Source organism: Bos indicus x Bos taurus, chromosome 1 (genome assembly GCF_003369695.1).
Source record: "Bos indicus x Bos taurus breed Angus x Brahman F1 hybrid chromosome 1, Bos_hybrid_MaternalHap_v2.0, whole genome shotgun sequence".
Taxonomy (NCBI): domain Eukaryota; kingdom Metazoa; phylum Chordata; class Mammalia; order Artiodactyla; family Bovidae; genus Bos; species Bos indicus x Bos taurus.
Genome location: NC_040076.1, coordinates 45,967,552 through 45,989,195, shown reverse-complemented (window position 1 = coordinate 45,989,195; position 21,644 = coordinate 45,967,552). Strand labels below are relative to the sequence as shown.

Sequence of the window (21,644 nt, the reverse complement as noted above, 5' to 3'; positions counted from 1 at the left end):
CTAAAGATTACTAGACGTGCAAAAAACAGCAAAGTGACCCAGAGTTAAGGGGAAAACTCCAGTCCCAAAATTACTGAGATGATGTTTTTAGAAAATACGAGTTTTTTAAGCAACTGCTTAAATATGTTCAAAAAATTAAGCTGATAGGGACATCATGAGTTAAAATGTAAGGACTCTGCTGAGAAATGTAAACTATAAAGAAGAGCTGAATGGAAATTTTAGAACTTAAAAATTACAATGCCAAAAAAATATCACAGTAGGTCAGAAAGGAGAGGGAAATAGTCACTGATGAACTTGAATATAGGAAGGCAAATCTATAGCAATCATCCAAGCTAATGAATAAAGAGAAAATATTTTGAAGAAAAATAAGTAGATCCCTAGAGACCCATAGGACAGCAGAAAATAGCCTAAATACGTGTAATTAGAGGCCCTGAAGAAGAAGAAGGTGAAAAATGAGGCAAAATAGACTTCTTAAAGAAATGTCAAAAAGGCAAGTTACAAGTTGAGAGAAGTTTCTTTAGTACATATATGACAGTGGGCTTATATTCAAAATATAGTTCAAAAGTTTTATAACTTGATAATAATGATACAATCTAATTATTTTTTGATGAGCAGAAGAACTTGAACAGGCACTTCACCAAAGATACCCGTGTGGTGATGAGCACAAGAAGAGATGTTAAACATCATTAATTATCAGGAAATTGTAAATTAAAGCTATGATCAGATACCACTACATATCCATTGGAAAGATACTACCACACACCCTTTCAAAAGGCTGACAATACCAAGTATTGAGGAAGACTGAGAATAGCATCTTCTCTCGCTATTGAGACTGGAAAATGGTGCAGTCACCTTGGAAAAACAGCTGGACAGTTTCTTTTAAAGTTAAACATACTTATCACATCAACCAGCTATACCACCCCAAAGTATTTACCAAAATGAAATAACCTACTTCCACCCAAAGACTGCCCATAGCAATTTTATTCATAATAGCCCAAAACTGAGACAATTCAAACACCCACCAATAGGCTAACAAATTGTGTTATTAATACAATTAAATACTACTCAGCAATAAAAAATATGAATTACTAATAAATACAACCTTGTGAATGAGTCTCAAAAACATCATGCTGAGTGAAAGGAACTCAATACAAAGGATATGTGTACTGTCTGATTCCATTTGTATGTACACTAGAAAAGGCAAAACTCATCTATACTGACAAAAATGAAATCAATGGTTGCCTGAAACTAGCTGAAAGAAGAGACTGATTGCAGAGGTTGTGTATGAGGGATCTGTGAGAAAATGAGCTATACCTTGATTATGATGATGATATGAGTGTATACATTTACTTAACTATACACTTAAAATATATGCATTTTATTGTATGGAAATTGTACCCCACAAAGTTAACTTTTAAAGTAATATTTGCATAACTCTTTAAATTAGAAGGCTTGTTTTCATCGTTACCCTATAATGAGTCATTCAGCAATAAACTTTGTAAGGAACAAGTTCTTTTTGAATCATTCACAAGCACCCCAAATGAATATGTAACCATTCATTTTTGTTACATATGCGTGGCTGGAGAAACTTAAGCTTGTTAAACTAATAATAATAAAACTCCTGCCCATCATCTCTGATTCTAAGCTGCAGAAGAAACTGTAACTTCAGTTCTCAAATTTCTAAGCATCCTCAGTAACTATTTGTTGACCAGTTCTTAAAGTGAGTGTCTGGATTTATTTTATAAACAAGGTCTCCTACCATCTAATATCTTGGCTGCTGCAGAGTTTAGGGGAATACTTCTAGAAAACACCGGTCTTGCAGCAAACAGAGAGAGTCTGCACAGTGAACCAATGCTACTAATGGTCAGAGAGACTGTCCTAATCACCCCCCTCAAGCAGCCTCTTATAGGACCTTCTTATAGACTTTTTTGCTCAAGGACCCTCTTATAGACTATTTTGAAAACGTGGGCAATAGGCAAGATGGACTTTCTTTTCCTTAAAATTTTCCTACAGGTAGTGGGAAATTGATGGACAAAAGGGCACTGCTAAGCCTGTGCAGTGACCATGTGTGTTAAAACGAGTGCTTCAGCTTACTGGAACACCTCCCTTACTGATTTGGAGCCTTGATAAGAATAGCAGGATGCTTCACTTCAGCAGTACATACACAAAAACTGGAACCATACAGTAAAGATTTTCACGGCCCTTGCACAAGGATGACACAAATTCATGTAGTGTTCTATGTATTTACATGTGGAATAAAAAAAAAAAAAAAAAACTCATATAAAAAGAGAACAGATATGTGGTTACCAGAGGCGAGAAGTGGGAGGTAGGAGAATTGGGTGAAAGTGGTCAAAGTTACAAACTTTCAGCTAAAAGATAAATAAGTAGTAAGGATATAATGTACAACATGATGACTGTAGTTAACACTATTGTATACTTGAAAGTTGCTAAGAGCATACATCCCAAAAGTTCTTACCTCAAGGGAAACCAAAAACTTTATAACCATATAAGGTGATGGATGTTAAGTAAACCTGCTGTGATAGTCATTTCACAACTTACATATGTCTAGTCATTATTCTGTACACTTTAAACTTATATAGTTCTGTATGCCAATTATACCCCCAATAAAACTGAAACCAAAAAAAAAAAAAAAGGAAGAACAGCAGGAAATGTACAAAAGTTCACTACAAGCTCACAGTTCCACAGGTCAAAAGTCTGGGCGGGCTTGGCTGTATTCTCTGCATGGAGCTTCACAAGGACAAAATAGTCAATTGGGATGAGCTCTTATCTGAAGGCTCTAAGGAAGAATCTGCTTCCAAGCTAATTCAGGTTGTTGGCAAAATCCACGTCCTTGGGCATGTGAACTGAGATCCCGTTTTCTTTCTGGATATCTAGAAACTACCCGAATTTCTTAGCTTGTGGGCACCTTCCTCTGTCTTCAAAGTCAATAACTGTGGGTTGAATCCTTCTTAGACTTAGAATCTCTCTGACTCCCTCTTCTGTGACCAGCCAAAGAAAACTCTATGCTTTTAAAGTGTTCAGGTGCACCTGAACAGTCTCCCTAGTTTAAGGTCAACTGATTAGCAACCTTAATTACAACTGAAAAGTTACTTTTCCCATATAACATAATATAATCACAGGAGTAACACCAGGGGTAGAGGTCATGGGCATCTAGAATTCTGTCTACCATACTGACACTTCATTTGTCCAGCATTATTTACCTTCGTTGTATCCCTAATGATAGCCTTCATTCAAACATTTTAAAGATGTTTTTAAAAACAAATGCTGCTAGTAAGTGATTAAGAATCCACTTTCCAGGTTACAATGATTAAGACTGGGATAACATTAAAAATATCAGATTTAAGGTTATAGGAACTCAGTTTAAATTCCAAGAGTTCAGACATGAGAGAAGTCAGTATGACCTGGGGAAAGGTTCATAAAGGAAGTGGCAGTCAAGCAGAGCTTTCAAGGATCCACAGAATTTGGGTAGGCAAGAGCATGACTACAGACAGAAATAAACAAAGCCTCTGATGAGCAGCAAGGAGACCTACCTGATAGCTTTTGGAGAACAACAGAAGATAAGGTTAAACAGTTGAGGGAAGTTAAAGATGGCTTTGTGAACCAGGACAAGAATTTGCACTTGATTTAGTGAGCAACACTGAGCCTTTGAAAACTTTTTAAGTTTCTGTAAGAGTATGCTAAATGGTGGAAAAGGCAATGGCACCCCACTCCAGTACTCTTGCCTGGAAAATCCCATGGACGGAGGAGCCTGGTAGGCTGCAGTCCATGCTAAGGGTCGGACACGACTGAGCGACTTCACTTTCACTTTTCACTTTCATGCATTGGAGAAGGAAATGGCAACCCACTCCAGTGTTCTTGCCTGGAGAATCCCAGGGACAGGGGAGCCTGGTGGGCTGCCGTCTATGGGGTCGCACAGAGTCGGACACGACTGAAGTGACTTAGCAGCATGCTAAATGGTTGGAAATCTGGGGATTGGTGAGAAAAATGAGATCAGAGAAAGAATAATTACAAAGCTATCAGGGACAAAAATTGCTGATCCATTAGAGATACACACTGACTTTCTATGATGAGTGTAGTAGGCTTTAACTCCAGAAAAAAATAAGGGGGAAGAATGGCAAAATATTTACAATTGATGAAGCTTTATGCCAGATATGAGTGTTCAATATAATATTCTCTTTACTTTTGAGTATATTTGAATTTTTCATAGTAAAATTATTTTTTTAAGTCTATTGTAGTAATCCGGGAAAACCTAAACATGGGTGGTGGCAGGAAAGATAGAAAAAAATTGACTAATTCAATATACATTTGTCCTTGATAACAGATTTAACAATTGCGGGAAGAAACAAAACTGACTCATTCTATAGCTTTGGAAATAGTATAATGGCATAATAGAGAACCTGTTAACTGTCTATAAATTCCTGAGCTTTAAACAATGTATGGCCTGGCCTGTATGATTGGAGTATGTATGGAAATTAATAAACAGTATAATAAACAATGTAAGTTAAATTTCTGTCTATAGATCTCTTTCTCTGTCTTCTGCATCACATGAAAAAACTGGACATATTTTCACCAAATTTAGAGGGTTTGTTTGGAAAAATCTACCTGTCTAATGTAGCCCTATTTGCTCTATACAAAAAATCATTTTGTGAGACCCTAGACGAGTCTCATTTATTTATTTTTATACTTAAAGTAATATAGTATATTATTTTTCAACTCTCTACAAGTTGAGTCCAGAAATTTACCTTTTTAAAAAGTTTTCCAGGAGTCTGGAAAGATTTGCATAGAACCCAAAAGATTCAAACGTTTGCTTGTTTTCCCAAGTGATATATTTAAAATTTTCTTCAGAAAGACATAAGAAGTCACACCAGACAAAATTGCTGTCCTTAAGATTAATAATTCTCACTTCCATATGTGCAAGAGCCTTTTAAAAAGGATAATTTTTTGACAATTTTAAAGTAACTCTGGAAGGAACCCTTCTTGGGAATAGTGGAGAGATAGGCTTTTTAAAAAAAATGAATGAAAGTGATATCCAATGTAAAAAACATTTGGAGCCAATCCGAAAAGACGGATCTCAGTGGGCAGGCTCCCACTGGGATAATGGCCTAAACAAGAAACTTAAGTGCAGAGAGAGGAGCAGCTCACCTGCAGGGCAGTGAGGTGCCTGAGGCTTTCAGGAGAGCCAGTCAAGAGGGATTCCACACTTTCATGCAAGTACTTAAAACTAAAATCCTGCCTGAGAAGAGACACTGGCTGCACTCACAGAGAGAAGGCCATGTGAATTAGGATACCATGAATTAAGAAAATAAACAGCAATTTCAAACTTAAGCCCCAAATCAATTAAGCTAAGAAACCTAGTAGCATTTCACAATCTGAAATTTGTCCCTATTGTCAAGCCCAAAGATACTAAGCTGTTCCAACAAGAAATGCATGCTGGATCTAATTACCAAGTCCACAGAACTACTGAAATCTTTATTCAGATTAACAGGCAGAATCCTTTCCACTTAAAAAAAATAATATTTAGGCCTAAAAACGTACATTTCAGTGGAACTTGGCAAAATAGATCGATATTTCCTTTCTGAAACCATGGCTTTCCTTGAGTTGAGTTTTCACTTTCAAGTCTGCAGTTTCCAATGAGTGCCTATTCTGGTATTATCATTATAAGGTCAGTTGGTCTAAAATACAGGCATTTAATTTGTGATCATGTTGCTTCTCACATGGGCAACTCTAGGTAGTGTGATCCAAGGTGGAGAGGAGCAGGTTTATTCATACATGTGCCAGAGGGTAGAATGACTAATGATTGTCAGAGAAGATTTGTTGTAAGTTTCAAACAATGGAAGTTCTTTAAATCATTACAATAATTTTTAGAATTTTATCTCAATAATTATTTTATGGTTTCTATTAAAGTTTATCAATGGTCAATGAGGTTCCTGGTCAATGCCAAGCATTATAGTTAATAAATAAAATGGAGATGATGTAACATCCATTAAATCAATAATTATATGGAAGAGATCCACATAGATTCTGAAGACAAACTACAGAATTGCTCAAAAATAGGTATTCAACTTAATCACTTTGAGAGAAATAATAGTAACAGAAAAGAATATAAAGCTTCTTTTGCTAGGTTAAATTTAGTGCCCCACCCCCAAAAAAGATATAAACATCATAAACCTCAGAACTATGACTATGATCTCAACTGGAAAAAGTCTTAGCACATGTAATTAAAGAATCTCAAAATGAGGTCATCACGGATTATCTATCTGGGCCTTAAATCCAATGACAAGTGTCCTTATAAGAGACACCCAGTGGAGAACACAGGGAGGGGAGAAGTCCATGTGAAGACGGAGGCAGGGATTGGAGTCACACTGCCACACGCCAAGGAACGCACGGGGCTGCCAGAAACTGAAAGAGGTGAGGAAGGACTCTTCTCTATAGCCTTTGGAAAGAGCATGGTTCTTAGAAACCTTGATTTCAGATGCCTGGCCTCCAGAATTGTAAGAGAATAAATTGTTCTGGTGGCTTAAGTCACCAAGTTTGTAATTTGTTACACAATCCTAGGAAACTAATACACCTAAGAATTAAAAGCCAGATGACCTTAGGAAAGTGTTTTCTGGGAGCAAAAAAACCAGTTTAGCTGACTCCCGACCTCTCCTTCAAAGCTAGTTTCTACAACACAGGACCCAACACGTCTGGCACACAGCAAGCCCTCATCAGTTTGCCACCTCATCCCCATAGGCATTTCAGCAACCCATTCTGTTACCACCACAGAGCTACCGCCCAGTCACAGCTACTCTCCAAAATCTGCATTTCCTAATTAATTTAGACTAAACTGTGCACTAGAATCATCTTCACTTGTACCTGCTGGAAGCCTTAAAAACCCTGGAGATTCTGTTTAAGTGTGTCTGGAGTGGGGCTAAGGTATTTGCATGATTAACAAGCTTCATAAAAGATGCTGATGTCTTTGGTGGCAAAGACTGAAACCTAAATGACAACCTAAATGCCCATCGACAGAGAAATGGATAAAGAAAATGCAGTACATATATGTAGTGGAATACTGTGTGTGTACTCAGTCATGTCTGACTCTTTGCAAACCCAAGGACTGTAACTTGCCAGGCTCATCTATGGAATTTTCCAGGCAAGAATACTGGAGTGAGTTGCTATTTCCTCCTCCAGGGGATCTTACTGATGCAGGGATCAAACCCACGTTTCTTGCATATCCTGCATTGGCAGACACAATGGATTATCACTCATCCATTAAAAAGAATGAAATAATGCCATTTGCAGCAACTTGGATGGACCTAGAGATAGTCATACTGAGTGAAGTAAGTCAGAGGAGAAATATTGTATGCATCCCTTACTTACGGAATCTAAAAAGAAATGATACAAATAAAATTACTTACAAAACAGAGACTCACAGAAAACAAACTTATGGTTGCTAGGGGGAAGGATGTGGGTACAGGACAGGGAGTTTGGGATGGACATGTAAACACTGCTGTATTTAAAATGGATAATCAACAAGGACTTACTGCAAAGCACAGGGAATTCTGCTGTGTTATGTGGCAGTCTGGATGGGAGGGGAGTTTGGGGGAGAATGGATACATATATGCATGTATGGCTGAGTCCCTTTGCTGTTCCCCTGAAACTATCACGTTGTTCATTAACCAGCTATACCCCAATACAAAACTAAAAGTTTAAAAACAAAAAAGATTGAAACCCTGAACCTAGGGTATTGAGCAGCTGGACTAGCTATCTGGTACTCTTATCCCCAAATCTTGGGCTTATAGACAAGGAGAATAGCGTGATGGAGGGACCAGGGGACAAGGGGTTGGAGGACAAAGGACACATATAAGAAAGCTAGACACACTTTGAGAACGATCTCCACTTAGTCCACCTGGAAACGTGTCATCCATGCAATGTTTCTGAGTCTACACAGACACCAAAGGTGGAATGAGGGGACTGAGAAGATAAAGCTAAACCAGACTTGGTGCACAGCTGAAGAAAAACATCTTTCAGAATTAAATCATAAATTCCATATGAAAAAATGTCTATACACTGAGGTATAAAATATAGAGAAAATATAAACTAAAAAGGAAGCCATGAAATTAAATTCGATTTAAGAAGTATTTATTGAACGTGTCCAAAGTGTCAGATGTTGTGCTAGGTGTGGAGCCTCTGATAAGGAGTAAGATGGTCACTCCCCTCCTGTCAAGGACAAATCCTGGGCATTAGCAGGAAAACCAAAAACCCAGTCATCTGGCTCTAACTAATGTATAAAACCTTGTACCTGGGCCATATCTCAGAGAGACCAACAAGAACTTAGTCACTGAAGTTGGTTTCTCCCTTGAGTCATGTTCAATACAGAGCTGATGTTATCAGAAAACGAGTCAGTGGTACTGAGTTCAAGAAGTTGACATTTACTAAAGGTTAGAGGAATTTGAGAAAATTCTCCACTCCTGATTAAGTAAAAATATAGAAAGGATATTAAATGTGACTGATTTGATTAACAAATAGAGCTGGAAGGTTTGGTCTTTGATACTTCAGGGAATTCCTTAGTGAAACACCGAACTACAGTATTAGAATTAGTTCTTTGCATAGGACTGCCTGATTTTTTTTTGAGTGCCAGCTATGCCATTTTTCATTAACTTATCGATATCATTAAGGGGACGACAGAGGATGAGATGGCTGGATGGCATCACTGACTCGATGGACCTGAGTCCCAGTGAATTCCGGGAGTTGGTAATGGACAGGGAGGCCTGGCGTGCTGTGATTCATGGGGTCGCAAAGAGTCGGACATGACTGAGCGACTGATCTGATCTGATCTGATCTAAGTTAGAACTGTGATAGTCATTAACTCATTAATATTTTATGTTAGTACTTTATGTCTGGCTTGAAACACCAGTTCCCCCAAAAAACCCATGATCCCAAGCAGGATTGACATACCTTCATTCACTCATTTAACCAGTGTTAAGTTCCTACTCTATGCCAGGCACTTTGCTAGGCACTGAGGTTGCAGCAATGAGCTCGTAGTCTTGGCTTCCATGGGGGTCACTCTTTAAGGAACATTCCATCAAGAACCACCCTCTATACCCATACAGCTGATATATGATAATCAATTACAGCACCCTCTCCTGCCAAAGCCCCTAGACTGCCTGAAGATCTTTCTCAATATGCTATTCATATTACTAGTTAGAGGTAGAACACAAGATGAAACTTACTGGCCATCCAAATAGCTTGGCTAGTCAAGCTACACTGAATCACTCGTGGTTCCCCCAAACATGACTGCCTTGGTTCATGTAGTTTTCTGTTTCATTCTCCTCCCTCTCCACTTGCGTGAACATTCAAATTCAGCTCTTCTGAAAATACAGCTCAAATATTCTACCTTGAAGTCTCCCTAGTTCTCCCCATTCAGATATAAAGTTTTTCTCTTTGTAATCTTTATATTTCTTCCTCTTTTTGTTAATCAAGTACATGCCATGTCTCCTACATATGTATCTTAATTAATAAATATCTTTGAATACCTCATATTATCTATCAGACAGCTTTGTATGCACAGATACACAATCACATGCTTGCTAAGTACTGTTTCAGTTAATTTGTGTGTATATGCACATCATATTCTCAAAGGAGGTTACTAGATCTAGAATGTATGTGCAGTGATTGACTGATGTTGACAGACACTTATGTGTTTGTTCTCACATATCAAAATGACATGTTGGAAAAGGGAGGGACCCCATTTACTATCGTCCCCACGTTTACATCTCTCAGAATGATCCTGGTAATCTCCAAATCATTTTTCCTATGTTCCCACAAAATAAAGTATTAAAAAGTCATAAAGACTTATATTTTTTAGCACATAAACTTCTAAATGATCAACAGTATCTAGTAAACATCCATGATATTTTCAGAACCTAGTAAATCTCTACTAATGAACTTGACAAAGAGCTTTTTCATGTTAAAGATCATATAACTAGGAAACACACTCTGAAAAAAAAACCAAATTAATATATATTGGCTAATTTAAAGGTTTTAGATTAGTGATTAACAGCTCTTTTCAACCTTGAGAAATATATATAAGGTCTAGGAAAAGAAAATTCACATCCTTAAGAACAGTATTATTCAATTAATGTTTATTTAAAGCAATGCATGAGTTTTTCCATTGTGAATGGACAGATTCACATAACAGCCATACTTTTAGATACCAAATAACCATAACTAACTTTTGTCCACAAGACATACTGGGTCAAACAATGTGATCGATCCAAAGGTTATCTATTTTAAAAGGATTTAAGTACTTAACTACAAAGATGATTAGTCAGTCAATTGCTTATGACACTTCTCATTTAAAAGAAAAAAAGATAAGAGGTTTTTCATAAATCAAATTTATTACAAAGAATTAATGTGCAATCAAAGTCAAATATGTTCCTCAGAGTATGCAAGAGATAAGCAAAATAATATTAATATAATTCAAGTTACTAAAAAATATGTTTTTTCTTAATAGTAATATAGAACATCTTGGTGCATTATCATTATCTGAACAACAGAAAACCAGTAAAACACATTTCAATATTGACTTTCTGTTGTTCTTATAAAGTCAAAACAAAAATTCCAACAGAACAGGAAATCAAAATTCTAGAAAGTGCGTCTTAAAGAGGTATTCTCTTTAATAGCATGCAAAATATATCTCATCTGAAAGCATATTTACAAGTCAGAGCTCTGCCAGCCACTAAGGGAACAGCTCTCCATCTGTTTTATCTACAGAGGTGGTGCTTACACAGTTCCTTTGAAGGCATATAATTTTAAAAAACAGTGAATATCCACTTGTTATCTTCTATTTTATTGATTTACACATTTCAAATGTGGTCATGTTAATGACCATATATGTAAAAATATTTTAAAAGACAAAAATAACAATTATACACAGTTTGCAAAGATCAAACTTTAACCATGGTACCTTTCATTCAGTTCAGTTACTACAGAGACTTTTCAACAGGTAACTACCAGGTACTGTATGTATCAGGCCAAATGAAGTCTCAAGGCTATGTCCAGATTTATTTTTTAACTTTCAAATGCTTTCATTTTTCTTCAAAAAAAAAAGTTAACGATTCACCTCCTTTTAAACTGGCGATAGCTACGTGAGCAGTACCTGATACCATAAATCAAAGCCAAAAAGCTACTGTTAATTGAAGTCGATTTTACCACTCAGATTAAATTCAGATGTCTAGATCCCAGATACCTGGGCATGAAATATTAAAATCTGCCAAGAGGAATTAGGTATTTTTCTCCTTTTCTTTTAACGTAACCCACTATATAATAGTGAACTAAAAATGTTTGTTTCATAGAAACAACTTACATTTGCCAATACAAAGCAAATGGTCTATGTACAGATACAATAGGACTGCCTAACTGACAGTGAGTATTGCCGACCAGGCTCCAAACCCATGGAGCTAATACGGTGGAGCTCTCTGCTGAATGGACTTTCCCTTCAGGATACGTCGGATCTGGAAAGGAAACCAATAGGATTTGTGAGATTTCTTTTTTACAATCAAAGTACCACCTCTTCAGAGCTTCTTTCCTTTCTTCTATATATAATTCCTGCCTACTTATAAGTAAGTATATGAAGAAATACACAACAGTATGTGTCAAGATTTTAAGGGGACTTGAAAAAAAAAAAAACTACAACTTCTTTTAAGGTTTATTTACTACAGCTCTCCTATAGCGATCTTTGAGAACAAGAAAGTAAAGCATCTCCATGAAAAAAATTATTTGAAGCTGAACATCTCCAACTGTTTAACAAAGACCTATATTCCTTTCCTAATCTTCTGTTATTTATGAGAACATGTAAAACAAGGCAGTAATCATGATTATACATATCTCACCTACCTTGATGTCAGCCTCAACTAAGAACCCAGAGTCTTTCTTATAGATATAAGTAAATTATAATGCCCTTCGAGTCAAGATAGCTATCAAGATATCCAAGAATGAAAGCCTCTGTGCATGACTATATGGATCACGGGAAAGCCCCCAGGCTCACTGAGAGCTGAGTCATTGATTTTATACCCCAGCCTGACAAATTTTATCATGTCTCTCAGCCCACAGCAGATTAGAAGCAACAAATTAAAAGAAAGAAGATTGGAGTCAGGGATGCAATTGATAGCTACCAAAAGGAGACACAATGACTATAGTCTGATAATAAAAGCAAAGGAAAAGATCCTCCCTTCAAACAGAGAGAAACAGAAATACAAAAGCAGAAAGAAGAATAATCTGAGAACATGTATTTAACAAAGAGTTAAGCAACTCTCCGTGCTCGATACTCCCTGAGAACCTCATTCTATGAATTCACACCACAAACAGTGAAGCGGAAGGTAACACTTAGGGCTCTGTCATTTACTATTTAACGATGGTTCCTGTGCCTGGAACCACTCTGAATCTCAGTCTTTCCAGTTTAACCTTCATCCTGCAAAGTTTTCCTAAGTATTAAGCAGTATAAAATACCACTACAAGTTATCAAGAGATTCGTTTTCAGCTATCAAGAAATCTACAAATATGAGTTACTATAACATTGTGGCCACAATGAGGGCTGTATATCAAAGAAAAGGCTAAATTGCATTCCATATATTTTATTTTGTGATTATTACAGTATACAATGACCTACAGCCACAATCACCTCATTTCCTCCAGGGGAAAAGTTTCATCAAAAATCTGTTAAGTTCTTAAAGAGTCAGGTCTTATTATCAGGAAAAGTTTAGTCATATGAAACTGTTCAATCTCCAAATGTAATACAGAATCATATGACAAGTAAAGCATAATTTTATTTAAAGTATAAACTATTTCTAGGTTCAAACTTACATAAATAACTTTCCCACTTTTTACTTAGGATCAGTTAGCAGACAGAAATCATTGTTAACAGCTAACGTTTATGGAGCACTCAGGCATCTGGAAGTATTCTGAACACTCTGACTCATCTAATACCCACACTATTTGAAGGTTCCTCACTTACTCACAAAACTAGATTCTATTTTCTTAATGTCTACAGGAACCTTGCTTCCTCCTCTTTCATCAACTGCCAAATGTCAAACCATTCTGACTTAGTTCAAACCTAAGTTTGTCATCTTGGAAGAAAAGCAAAGACTGCCTGACTTCTAACCATTTGGGGTCTACGGACACAGCCTTAAATGTCTTACTCCTCCTTTGGAAACAAAACAATTGACTCCAAAGGGCAACAGTGACAACCGCTGAGACACGTATGCTGACAGAGCCCATCTGAACTGACAGAGCCCACCCGAAGGGTGCCAGCTGGCCCACTGCTCTTATGTTTCAGGACAATGCTAAAAGTATGTCTTTCCCTTCTGTGGCCCTCACCTGCTCTCCCACAGGGCCATCAGGAACCAAATGCACTGGCTGTTCGTTCTCCAAGTTCCGAGTACTTGGGTCTGCTCCCTTCCTCATCAACAGGCGGACTGCATCCAACTGCGTCACCCGATATTGCAGGCTGGCAGCAACATGGAGGGCGGTGTTTCCATTGTAAGCCTGAAGACCAAGAGAAAATGACACCCGTGAGGACAGGAGACTTTCACAAAAGCAGCTCAAAAGCTTGAAGAAGGTATAAAGAAGATCATTCCAACTCTCGGGCAGTTCTCGAGTATTCCTAAAAGTACCTTTGCGTTCACAAAAGACAGGCAACTGGGCAGTTCCAAAAAGAGGCGGATGAGTTCCAGGTTTGCTTCTTCAGCTGCCAGATGCAGGGCTGTACGGCCACTTTTACGATCCTTGTCAAAGGGAAGAGGTAGAAGACAGTGAATATCTGACACCACGCCCTAGACATACGCTTCTCACCCAGTCTCGCCTATGTCTGACTCACCCGTGGAGACTCACTTGAAGTACTCACTTCTTCACAAACCCTTCTTTCATCCCAAGCTCCATGAAATCTCATTTCTCCTTTGAAATTCCCTTTTCATTTGCCTGCATGCCTCTTATCACATCTACCCTTATACACCAGGTGGCCATAAAATGTAGAAATAGACTACACTGTTTTATCAAGGGCTGTGATATAGCACAAGAAACCATTTATTGTGTATCCGCCTGTGTTTCCAGACTTGGTGGCCATCCTGTAGACTGACAGTTAGCTATCTCTCTCACCATTTCTATTAGACCGTAAGCTCCCCAAGGACCCAAGGGGCTTATGATTTAGGCATCTTCCCGTAGAGCCCCTAACTCAGTGCCTTGCACACAGCAGATATTCAGTAAAGAAACTTCAGATTTAAAGATAACAAAATATTTTCCAGTTTAAAAAAACAGAAGATTAAGTCCAGATTCCACAACAATGAAGAAACCCTTACGAAATGCAGTGCCTTTATTATCTGTGTATGACAACTGAAACCAAGATGAAAATATCAGTTTCAAGCATATTCTTTTCCTTTCAAATAAAGACTAATTCATGTCACAACTGAATGATCTTCTGAATAATAAGCCATAGATTAAACACAAATCAAGAAAGCAAATGAGATGATCTTTTTAAATCTAAGCTCCTCAACTATCCATACATTGCTACTAACTCCATTAATTTTTAAAAAAGGAGGGGGGGGATAAAATAAAAAGAGGAGAAAGTTTTAATCTCTACTTGAGAACAAGCTCTTCTGCTATAACCACTTCTCTCCCACATTCCGTGTCTAAACTCTTCTGTGAATTTACCTTAGCTTCCACTGCTGCTCCCATTTGAATCAGACACTTAATTGTATCAACTAGACTTTTATTCTTCAGCAAAAGCTCCTGAACTTCAGGTGAATGGGGCTGTTGATTTCTCTGGAGTTCATGCACCACAGCATTATGGGCCAAGACTGCACAGTGTAGAGGGGTCAGGCCTAGAAAAAAGTATAAGAAAGCAGAGATCAAGCCTCCCATCAACTCTCCAAGAACCACTAAGGAAATCTGAGGATTTCCTCCATTGGGTCTTAGCGCTAACTTTATTTATAGAATATTTTAGCTTTAATTAACTCCCTTTCTTCTTGGTTTTGAACTTAATGCCCTTGGAACTAAAGGGCCCCTTCTCTCTGAATGCTTCTTCACCCAATAACATGTCCACTGCTTACCATCATAGTTAGTTGCCTCCAAGTCCACAAACTGGTTGCTCCCCGCTGCTCCCTTCTGAATTGCCTGCAGGATTTGAAAGTAGACATTTACTCAGCATAAGACAAGCTCTGCCAAATACTTATCTACAAGTGTCCCAAGAAAGGAATAAGTCAACTCAGAAGAGAGTATTGCAACAGGCAACCTGCACCCAACTTCTAATTTCTCAGCCCTATCCCCGTGGTAACGGAAGCCTGGCTTGCTGCCTCTTACCTGAAGCACCTGGGAGTGGCCCTTCTCCGCACACACATGAAGGGGCGTTCTTCCCCAGCAGTCAGTGGTGTTCACCTGGGCCCCGAGGGTCACTAGATCCTGCACGATGAGGTGCTGATTGGCAGCCACGGCCACCTGGAAGGCACTCTGTGGACATGCAGAGGAAAAAAAATATATATATTGTAAAAACTATAAAACTATCATAACAAGGAATATGAACCTAAACTAGGACTGAGGTGGGAAAAACCCACATAGAAAAAATGAATCCTATTAATAAGTTGTAAGATACAAGGAAACTAAAATAAACTTAGGGTGAGGCTTTATTACACCCCATTAGTCTTTGGTCAAATGACTACAAAGTTAACGTTAATAACTTCAAGGTGGGCAGTGACAGAGTCAGCATCCCAAAGTTAATATTAACTGAACTCTTTTGGTCTGGAACTCTGAAATAATCGACACTCAAATATGAGACCAGCTATCGTCTTGACCACACCTTTGCCATTTCCCTCTGTCGAGATCCTTACCTGGGGGAGGGGAGGAAGGCTCAAGACTACCGAAGCCTCCTGTAAAGACTTCAGTACATTGAAAGCCATTTTCCTCCAATTAAAAAATTAATTAAAATTAAAAAAATCCTCACCTGTCCATTATGTTCTTTAATATCTAGCATGTGAAGCGCATTCATCTTTCTTGCAAGGACATAGGAAAGTGCCCTTCTCCCTTGGGCAACAGCAATATGCAGGAACCTGGGGGAGAGAAAAGGAAAAGAGGTAAATTATTTCTGATTTCACTAAGTTCATCTTTTAAAAAAAATTCTTCCTTTAGCCCATTTCTTGATGTGCTGGTATACCCAAATGAAACAGCTGCTGCTATTGCTGTTCAGTTGCTAAGTTGTGTCCGACTCTTTGTGACCCCATGGACAGCAGCCTACCAGGCCTGTCTATCCTTCACTATCTCCTGAACCCCATAAACAGTATGAAAAATGAAACAGCACAGAGCATAATCTGTCTTTTCTGCTATGCTGACAATACCCATCTGTGTTACAAGATGAAGTAGGTTACCAGAAAGAAGTACGCCAAGTACCATGTTGATTGCATTAAATCCAATGTTTCTAATATTCATAAAAACCCAATGAGGGAGATAGTACCATTTTACATGCCCAGAAACTAAAGTACAGAGAGGTTAAACAATTTGCTCAGGTTCACAAAGATGTGAGGACACATCTGTAATCAATCTACAAATCAACTCCTGGTTGATCATGACCAACCAACGATGATCTAACTGATTTTGCTCTACAGACATAATCTGTGCTAATCTTTCAAAACCAATTATTCAAAGAGGCCAAATACATTTTTATTAATTTGGAACAGGTAATTTGTTCACCCAGAAAAAAAAAAACAAAGAAAACTCTTCCTTGAAATATGAGCTATCGTTCTGCCTCCACTAGTTATCTAGATTAGCCAATCACTTACTCAGATCTAAATTGGCATACCCTGTGCCCACCGTGGCCAACAACCATGGCTTACCAAATTAGGTTAACAACATAAAAAGATATACTTACGTGTCACCATCTGCATCCTTTGAAAGAAACTGGTCTTGGGAGATATTCGCCAATTTGTTTTCTTCCTGCTCTACTTGCCACTGAAAAAATGATTTCCCTAACTGTGTGGTGCTCATTGGATTTCCGCCAAGGTTCGGGAAGGGCAGCGGTGTGCTTAAAGGGGTAGAGCTTGCATCTGGCCTTGCCAGGGCCTCACAGGTATCTGGTGGCATCAGGCTGAAGTTCTGTAGGTGGGTGTCAATTTGCTGCTGAACACTGGGAGCAGTCTGAGGGGGAACAGCAATATTCTCAGATTGCCGGGGATCACTTAAAAGGGGTGCAAAACTCTGGTCCGGGCAGAACTGTGGTTCTCGACCAAACAAGTGTGGCTCATAGCTGGGGGACTGGGAAGTTCTGGAATAAGGGCTGTATTCCAGGGCTGGATTGTGGGTGTAGTGCTGTGGCGGTGGCTGCACGCTCTGATTCTGTGGTGAATACTGGTACATGGAAGCCTGATCCATCATGTGTGGGGAGCTGCTGACTTGGAAGGGCTGGTATTTCTGAGGTGGAGAGAAGACCTGCCCTCTGTGGAGGTCCTGACACTGCTCGTGGGGGGAGCCCTGAGGGACCTCCCCAGGGCTCATCCAGCTAACTTGCACAGTGTTCAGGGAAACCGGGCTGCATTCATTCTTAATGTTGATAATGTTCTGAAGCAGATCGGCACAGCTGTCCTGTTTGGATTCATTGTGATGGACATCTTCCATGCTCTCCGCGGGTGTGGGTGTTTGAGGCGGTGTCTGGAAAGGAAGAAAAAGGAAGTTGCACATTCTCTTCCAAAATTATTCTAAAAGTAATTTCTGAAGGGTATTCAGAGGAAAATAGTGAGATACATACCAAAAACTGGGTATGTAATAAAGCTGATCTTTTGCAAGCTGGTCCATCAGACAGTGAATCAGAGCCTTTCCTTTTCCCACTATATGATACTGTGTTCTTCAATTCTATACCCGAGAAAGGAAAATGGAATCTGAGATCATTTTACTTCACAAAATTTTACCCCTAATTACAGTGCACTATTTTACCCTAGAGCCCCCATAATATTATAAATAGAGGTAACCCTTACCTGTGAATTGCTCTCTGTTCACACTTTGTGTCTATAAGGAAAAAAAAGTTTCCAATTTAGTGTGTGATAAATGGTTTCCTGATTAACATATATCAATAAACATATCTCTACCATTCTTTGTAGTTTGCATGAACATATGATATACCATTCTAACAGTATTTATTTTCTATGTTAGTTTCCATCCTACCTTACAACTTCCCCCATTTGCATTTTCACCTAGTTCAACTTGGGTCAAGGTAAAATTAATAAGGCAACTTGAGTTTTTCCATTCTAATCAAAATGTTCCATTTAACTGAACCACATTAATTTCCTTGCCCCCAACTTGCCTTCGTTTACTCATTCATTAAATTTCTCTTGCACAGCTGCCAAGTGCCCAGCACTGGGCCCAGCAACAGGAATCTAGCACACAGCAGGACAAATATGCTGTCCTTTGTACTCTGTGGTCTATGAAAGTAATAACCCTAACAGACTAACCTCCCTGCCACCCAACCCAAAACAAATAAGTTAAGTGCCACCTTAAAATCATCGACAGCTTGTCCGGAAGCCTTCTGTTTATGACTTCGGATGTGCAATAGGAGTTCCTTCACCGAGTTCTTCACACGAACACCTTGAAAGGGTCCTCTCTGCTGCCTTACAACTCCCATATGGGGCTCAACTGTTCAAAAACAAAAAACAAAAACATATCCCAAGTGAGTGTCTTCAAAGACATGAATATTACTAACTTCAAAAGCACAGCTGTCCAACATGATAAAGTTCGCAACTGACAGACCACAAAGTCTCTTCAGCTCACCCAGGCCGATGACCTTGCACGTCAGTCCCCAGCCCTGCTTAAGGAGTCTACCTTGCCTGATACCTTTCCCCACCAGGAACCCTAAGGAAGTAAAGCTCATAAAAATGTCATTTCAGGGAGCACCAGAAACAAGCGACAAACCCACATTAGTTCTCTCTCAGCCCTAAATACGGCATGAGAGAGGACTGCAGATTTTGCAATCCTGACTCTCATAAATCTGTAATTATTCTAGATTTTTTAAAAACCTGGGAGAGCAATGGCTAAATGATGAATTTTTAGCTTTCTAAACCAAAGGGTTTCTGTCCACACAGAAATTGTAAAGTCTATCAATTCCACTCACCGAAGAAGGCACAAAACAACGTACCAAAGCCTAACAATTAATAATGTCTTAGTTTATTATTTCCCCCAGTCAAGCTATGCCGAGAAAGCTGCTTTAAATTCACTAAGCTTAAACACATTTCCACACTACACACACAGGATTTCCCCTCACTGACTGTTTACGGAATTGCTCACATAGGCCTTCTAAGTAAAAAGGAAATAATCTCATTTCATATTTAAGCTTTAAAATACACTTTAAAACCTAGTACATGAGTACAGCATTCCCCTCTGACCACTACCATGTCACAACCTCTTGGGATGAGTTGAACACAGAGTAAACACACAGTCAGGAAATGAATAATTCAGCAATTCCATTGAGAGTAGGAAAAAATAAGATGGGACAAAAACCAAGGCATAATTTAAATATATATATATATATATATATATAATCAAACATATGAGAAACAGCTCAATGATAGGGCAAATTAAACAGCTAGTTTTACGTTTAAGTCTAGACATATCTTGCCGGAATCTAACACGGCATCTCTCTGGAATGACAGCAGTTAATAATTCAACGTCACAAGGAGAAAAATTCAGTTTCAGAAATCCCCTATGGTAAACCAAAGAACTAGTAAAATAGTTTCAGCCAGATGAAGGCCAAATGAGGAGGGAGTAAAAAAGGTTTAGATAAACACAACATTTTGGCATTTACTGCACACTCAAAATACAGAAAGCGTTTATAGAGTCCAGCGGTTTGAATCACTTTTTTAAATGAAAATGACAAATCACACTTTAAAACACAACCAAAACAGGAATGGCTAGCAGTGGGGAACACCTGAAAGAGAACGTTCTTTAAAATCATGTTGATTACATTTTCCAAAATGTGAGATTATCTAGACGTTCTCTGGTTTACCCACAGTGGCATCCTGTTTTCCCCCAAATTATGCAACTCCGTTCATTAAGAAAAGAAACTAACAATTCACAGCGGTAGACCGGAAACATTACGCCTTTCTCTGCTACATACAGCCCAAACCACTCTAAAGCACAGAAAACAAAAACAAGACCGCAGAAATTCGGGGCAGACTTCGGAAAATCAAACTCAAGGTATACGTTGGTTTTCAGTCCAGCTTCATCTCACATCTTGATAATATCCGTTTCTTTTCTTTATAAAGTCCTTCTACGTAAAAATTTTCACAAATACGTACTTAGGAAGAAATAAATCATGACCTTCAACCTTGTACTCAAACCTTTATCGCCCGCTACAGCCTTTCACTAAAACAGACACGAGAAAAAGGTACACCTGCATCGGCTCCAAAACCTCGCCATAGTATGTGGATTATAGCTTAATAAAGGCGTTTTTTAAAAGAAGAAAACGAAGAGAAAAGCCAGCGTGGTCCATTTCTCCCCCCTCCACCCCCATATCAGAGCAGTGTGTTTCCAGCTAACAGGCCAGCCGATGGCACCCGGATTTCACAGACGGTCAAAGGGCATCGAGTGATATTAAACGCCCAGCACAGGGCAAGGCATCCGTCGTGGCCTAAAAATGACTACCAGTGTGATTATGTACCGCCACTAAGGCAGGAGCAGAATCCCCCTAAAATCTGGCCGAAGTACTTCACATCTGGGCAGCCCAGACCACCCCCCTCCCTGAGCGTGGGCCGACGGGAGTCCGGGGGTCCGAGGGTCGCCCCGCTGGGGCCGGTGGGTACCTTGCAGCCGCTCAGCACGGGCGCCGCCTCTCGGCCGGGACTCGACCGCCCCGCAGGAGGACACGGACGAGGCGGAGGAGAAGTCGGAGGAGTCGGAGCCGGGCGAGCCTGGCGCCGAGGGCCCAGACGCCGAGCAGCCCCCGTCGCAGGCGCCGGGGGCGGCGGCGGGCGGCGACGCGCCATAGAAGTAGGCCAGGTTGAGCGGGCTGGTCATGAGGCCGCAGTCGCCGGCCGCGTCCAGCAGCCCCTCTCCGCCGCGGCTGTCGTCCAGCAGCTTGTCCACAATCATGCTCCCAGGCTCGGCGCTCGGGGACCCCAGACAGCTGTGCCCCCGGCTCGCTGCGCGCGGCTGCCTCCCGGTTGTGGCTATGGTACTAGCTCTGACGGGCTCAGGGTATTGGCGGGAGGACGGCGCGGGCACGAGCGCGGACCCGGAGTGCCCGACTTTTTAACCGGCGTTCGAGACCAGGGGCGGAGAGAAGGGGCCACCGCCTCGCCGGCCTCCCCCGCGCCCTGCTTGGGCCATTGGCGGCGTCGGGACCGCCTCCCGGCCCCTCCTCCGGATGCGCCCGGTTTCCAGTAAAATGTACAGGATGAAGCAATGTGTGCCCTCCGCCCTCGCCCCGCCCGCCCCGCCCCGCCCAGACCGGCCGGTTGTTTTCCTGCCCTTCACCTAGAAACCCAGAGGGAGGGCGGCCTCCTGGCTTTCGGCCCTCGTCCCCTGCCCTGGGACCCCCGCTCCGGCCTCCCGCCGAAAGATGCCCGAATCGGCTCTGCCTCGGCGCGCCCCCAGCCCGGCCTCGGCGCGGGGAAGAG

At 40.1% G+C, this 21,644-nt stretch overlaps 1 protein-coding gene and 1 non-coding gene across 2 annotated transcripts; one reads left to right on the top strand and one right to left on the bottom strand.

Annotated features, from left to right (window-relative positions):
* The first annotated feature begins 2,140 nt into the window (after window positions 1-2,140).
* LOC113899418 lies at window positions 2,141-2,246 on the top strand. Its single transcript, XR_003512911.1, has one exon. It is a non-coding gene; the product is annotated as a U6 spliceosomal RNA (small nuclear RNA).
* Window positions 2,247-10,123: 7,877 nt separating this feature from the next.
* Window positions 10,124-21,244, bottom strand: NFKBIZ (NFKB inhibitor zeta). The gene is made up of 12 exons (XM_027564308.1): window positions 20,829-21,244; window positions 18,527-18,666; window positions 18,012-18,042; window positions 17,786-17,889; window positions 16,913-17,688; window positions 15,992-16,097; window positions 15,355-15,501; window positions 15,105-15,168; window positions 14,707-14,876; window positions 13,674-13,784; window positions 13,378-13,545; window positions 10,124-11,516 (listed from the first exon to the last, which is right to left on the bottom strand). Exons 1-12 carry the CDS (start codon window positions 21,115-21,117, stop codon window positions 11,463-11,465), a joined length of 2,160 nt encoding a protein of 719 aa, XP_027420109.1. The 5' UTR covers window positions 21,118-21,244; the 3' UTR covers window positions 10,124-11,462.
* Between the last annotated feature and the right edge of the window lie 400 nt (window positions 21,245-21,644).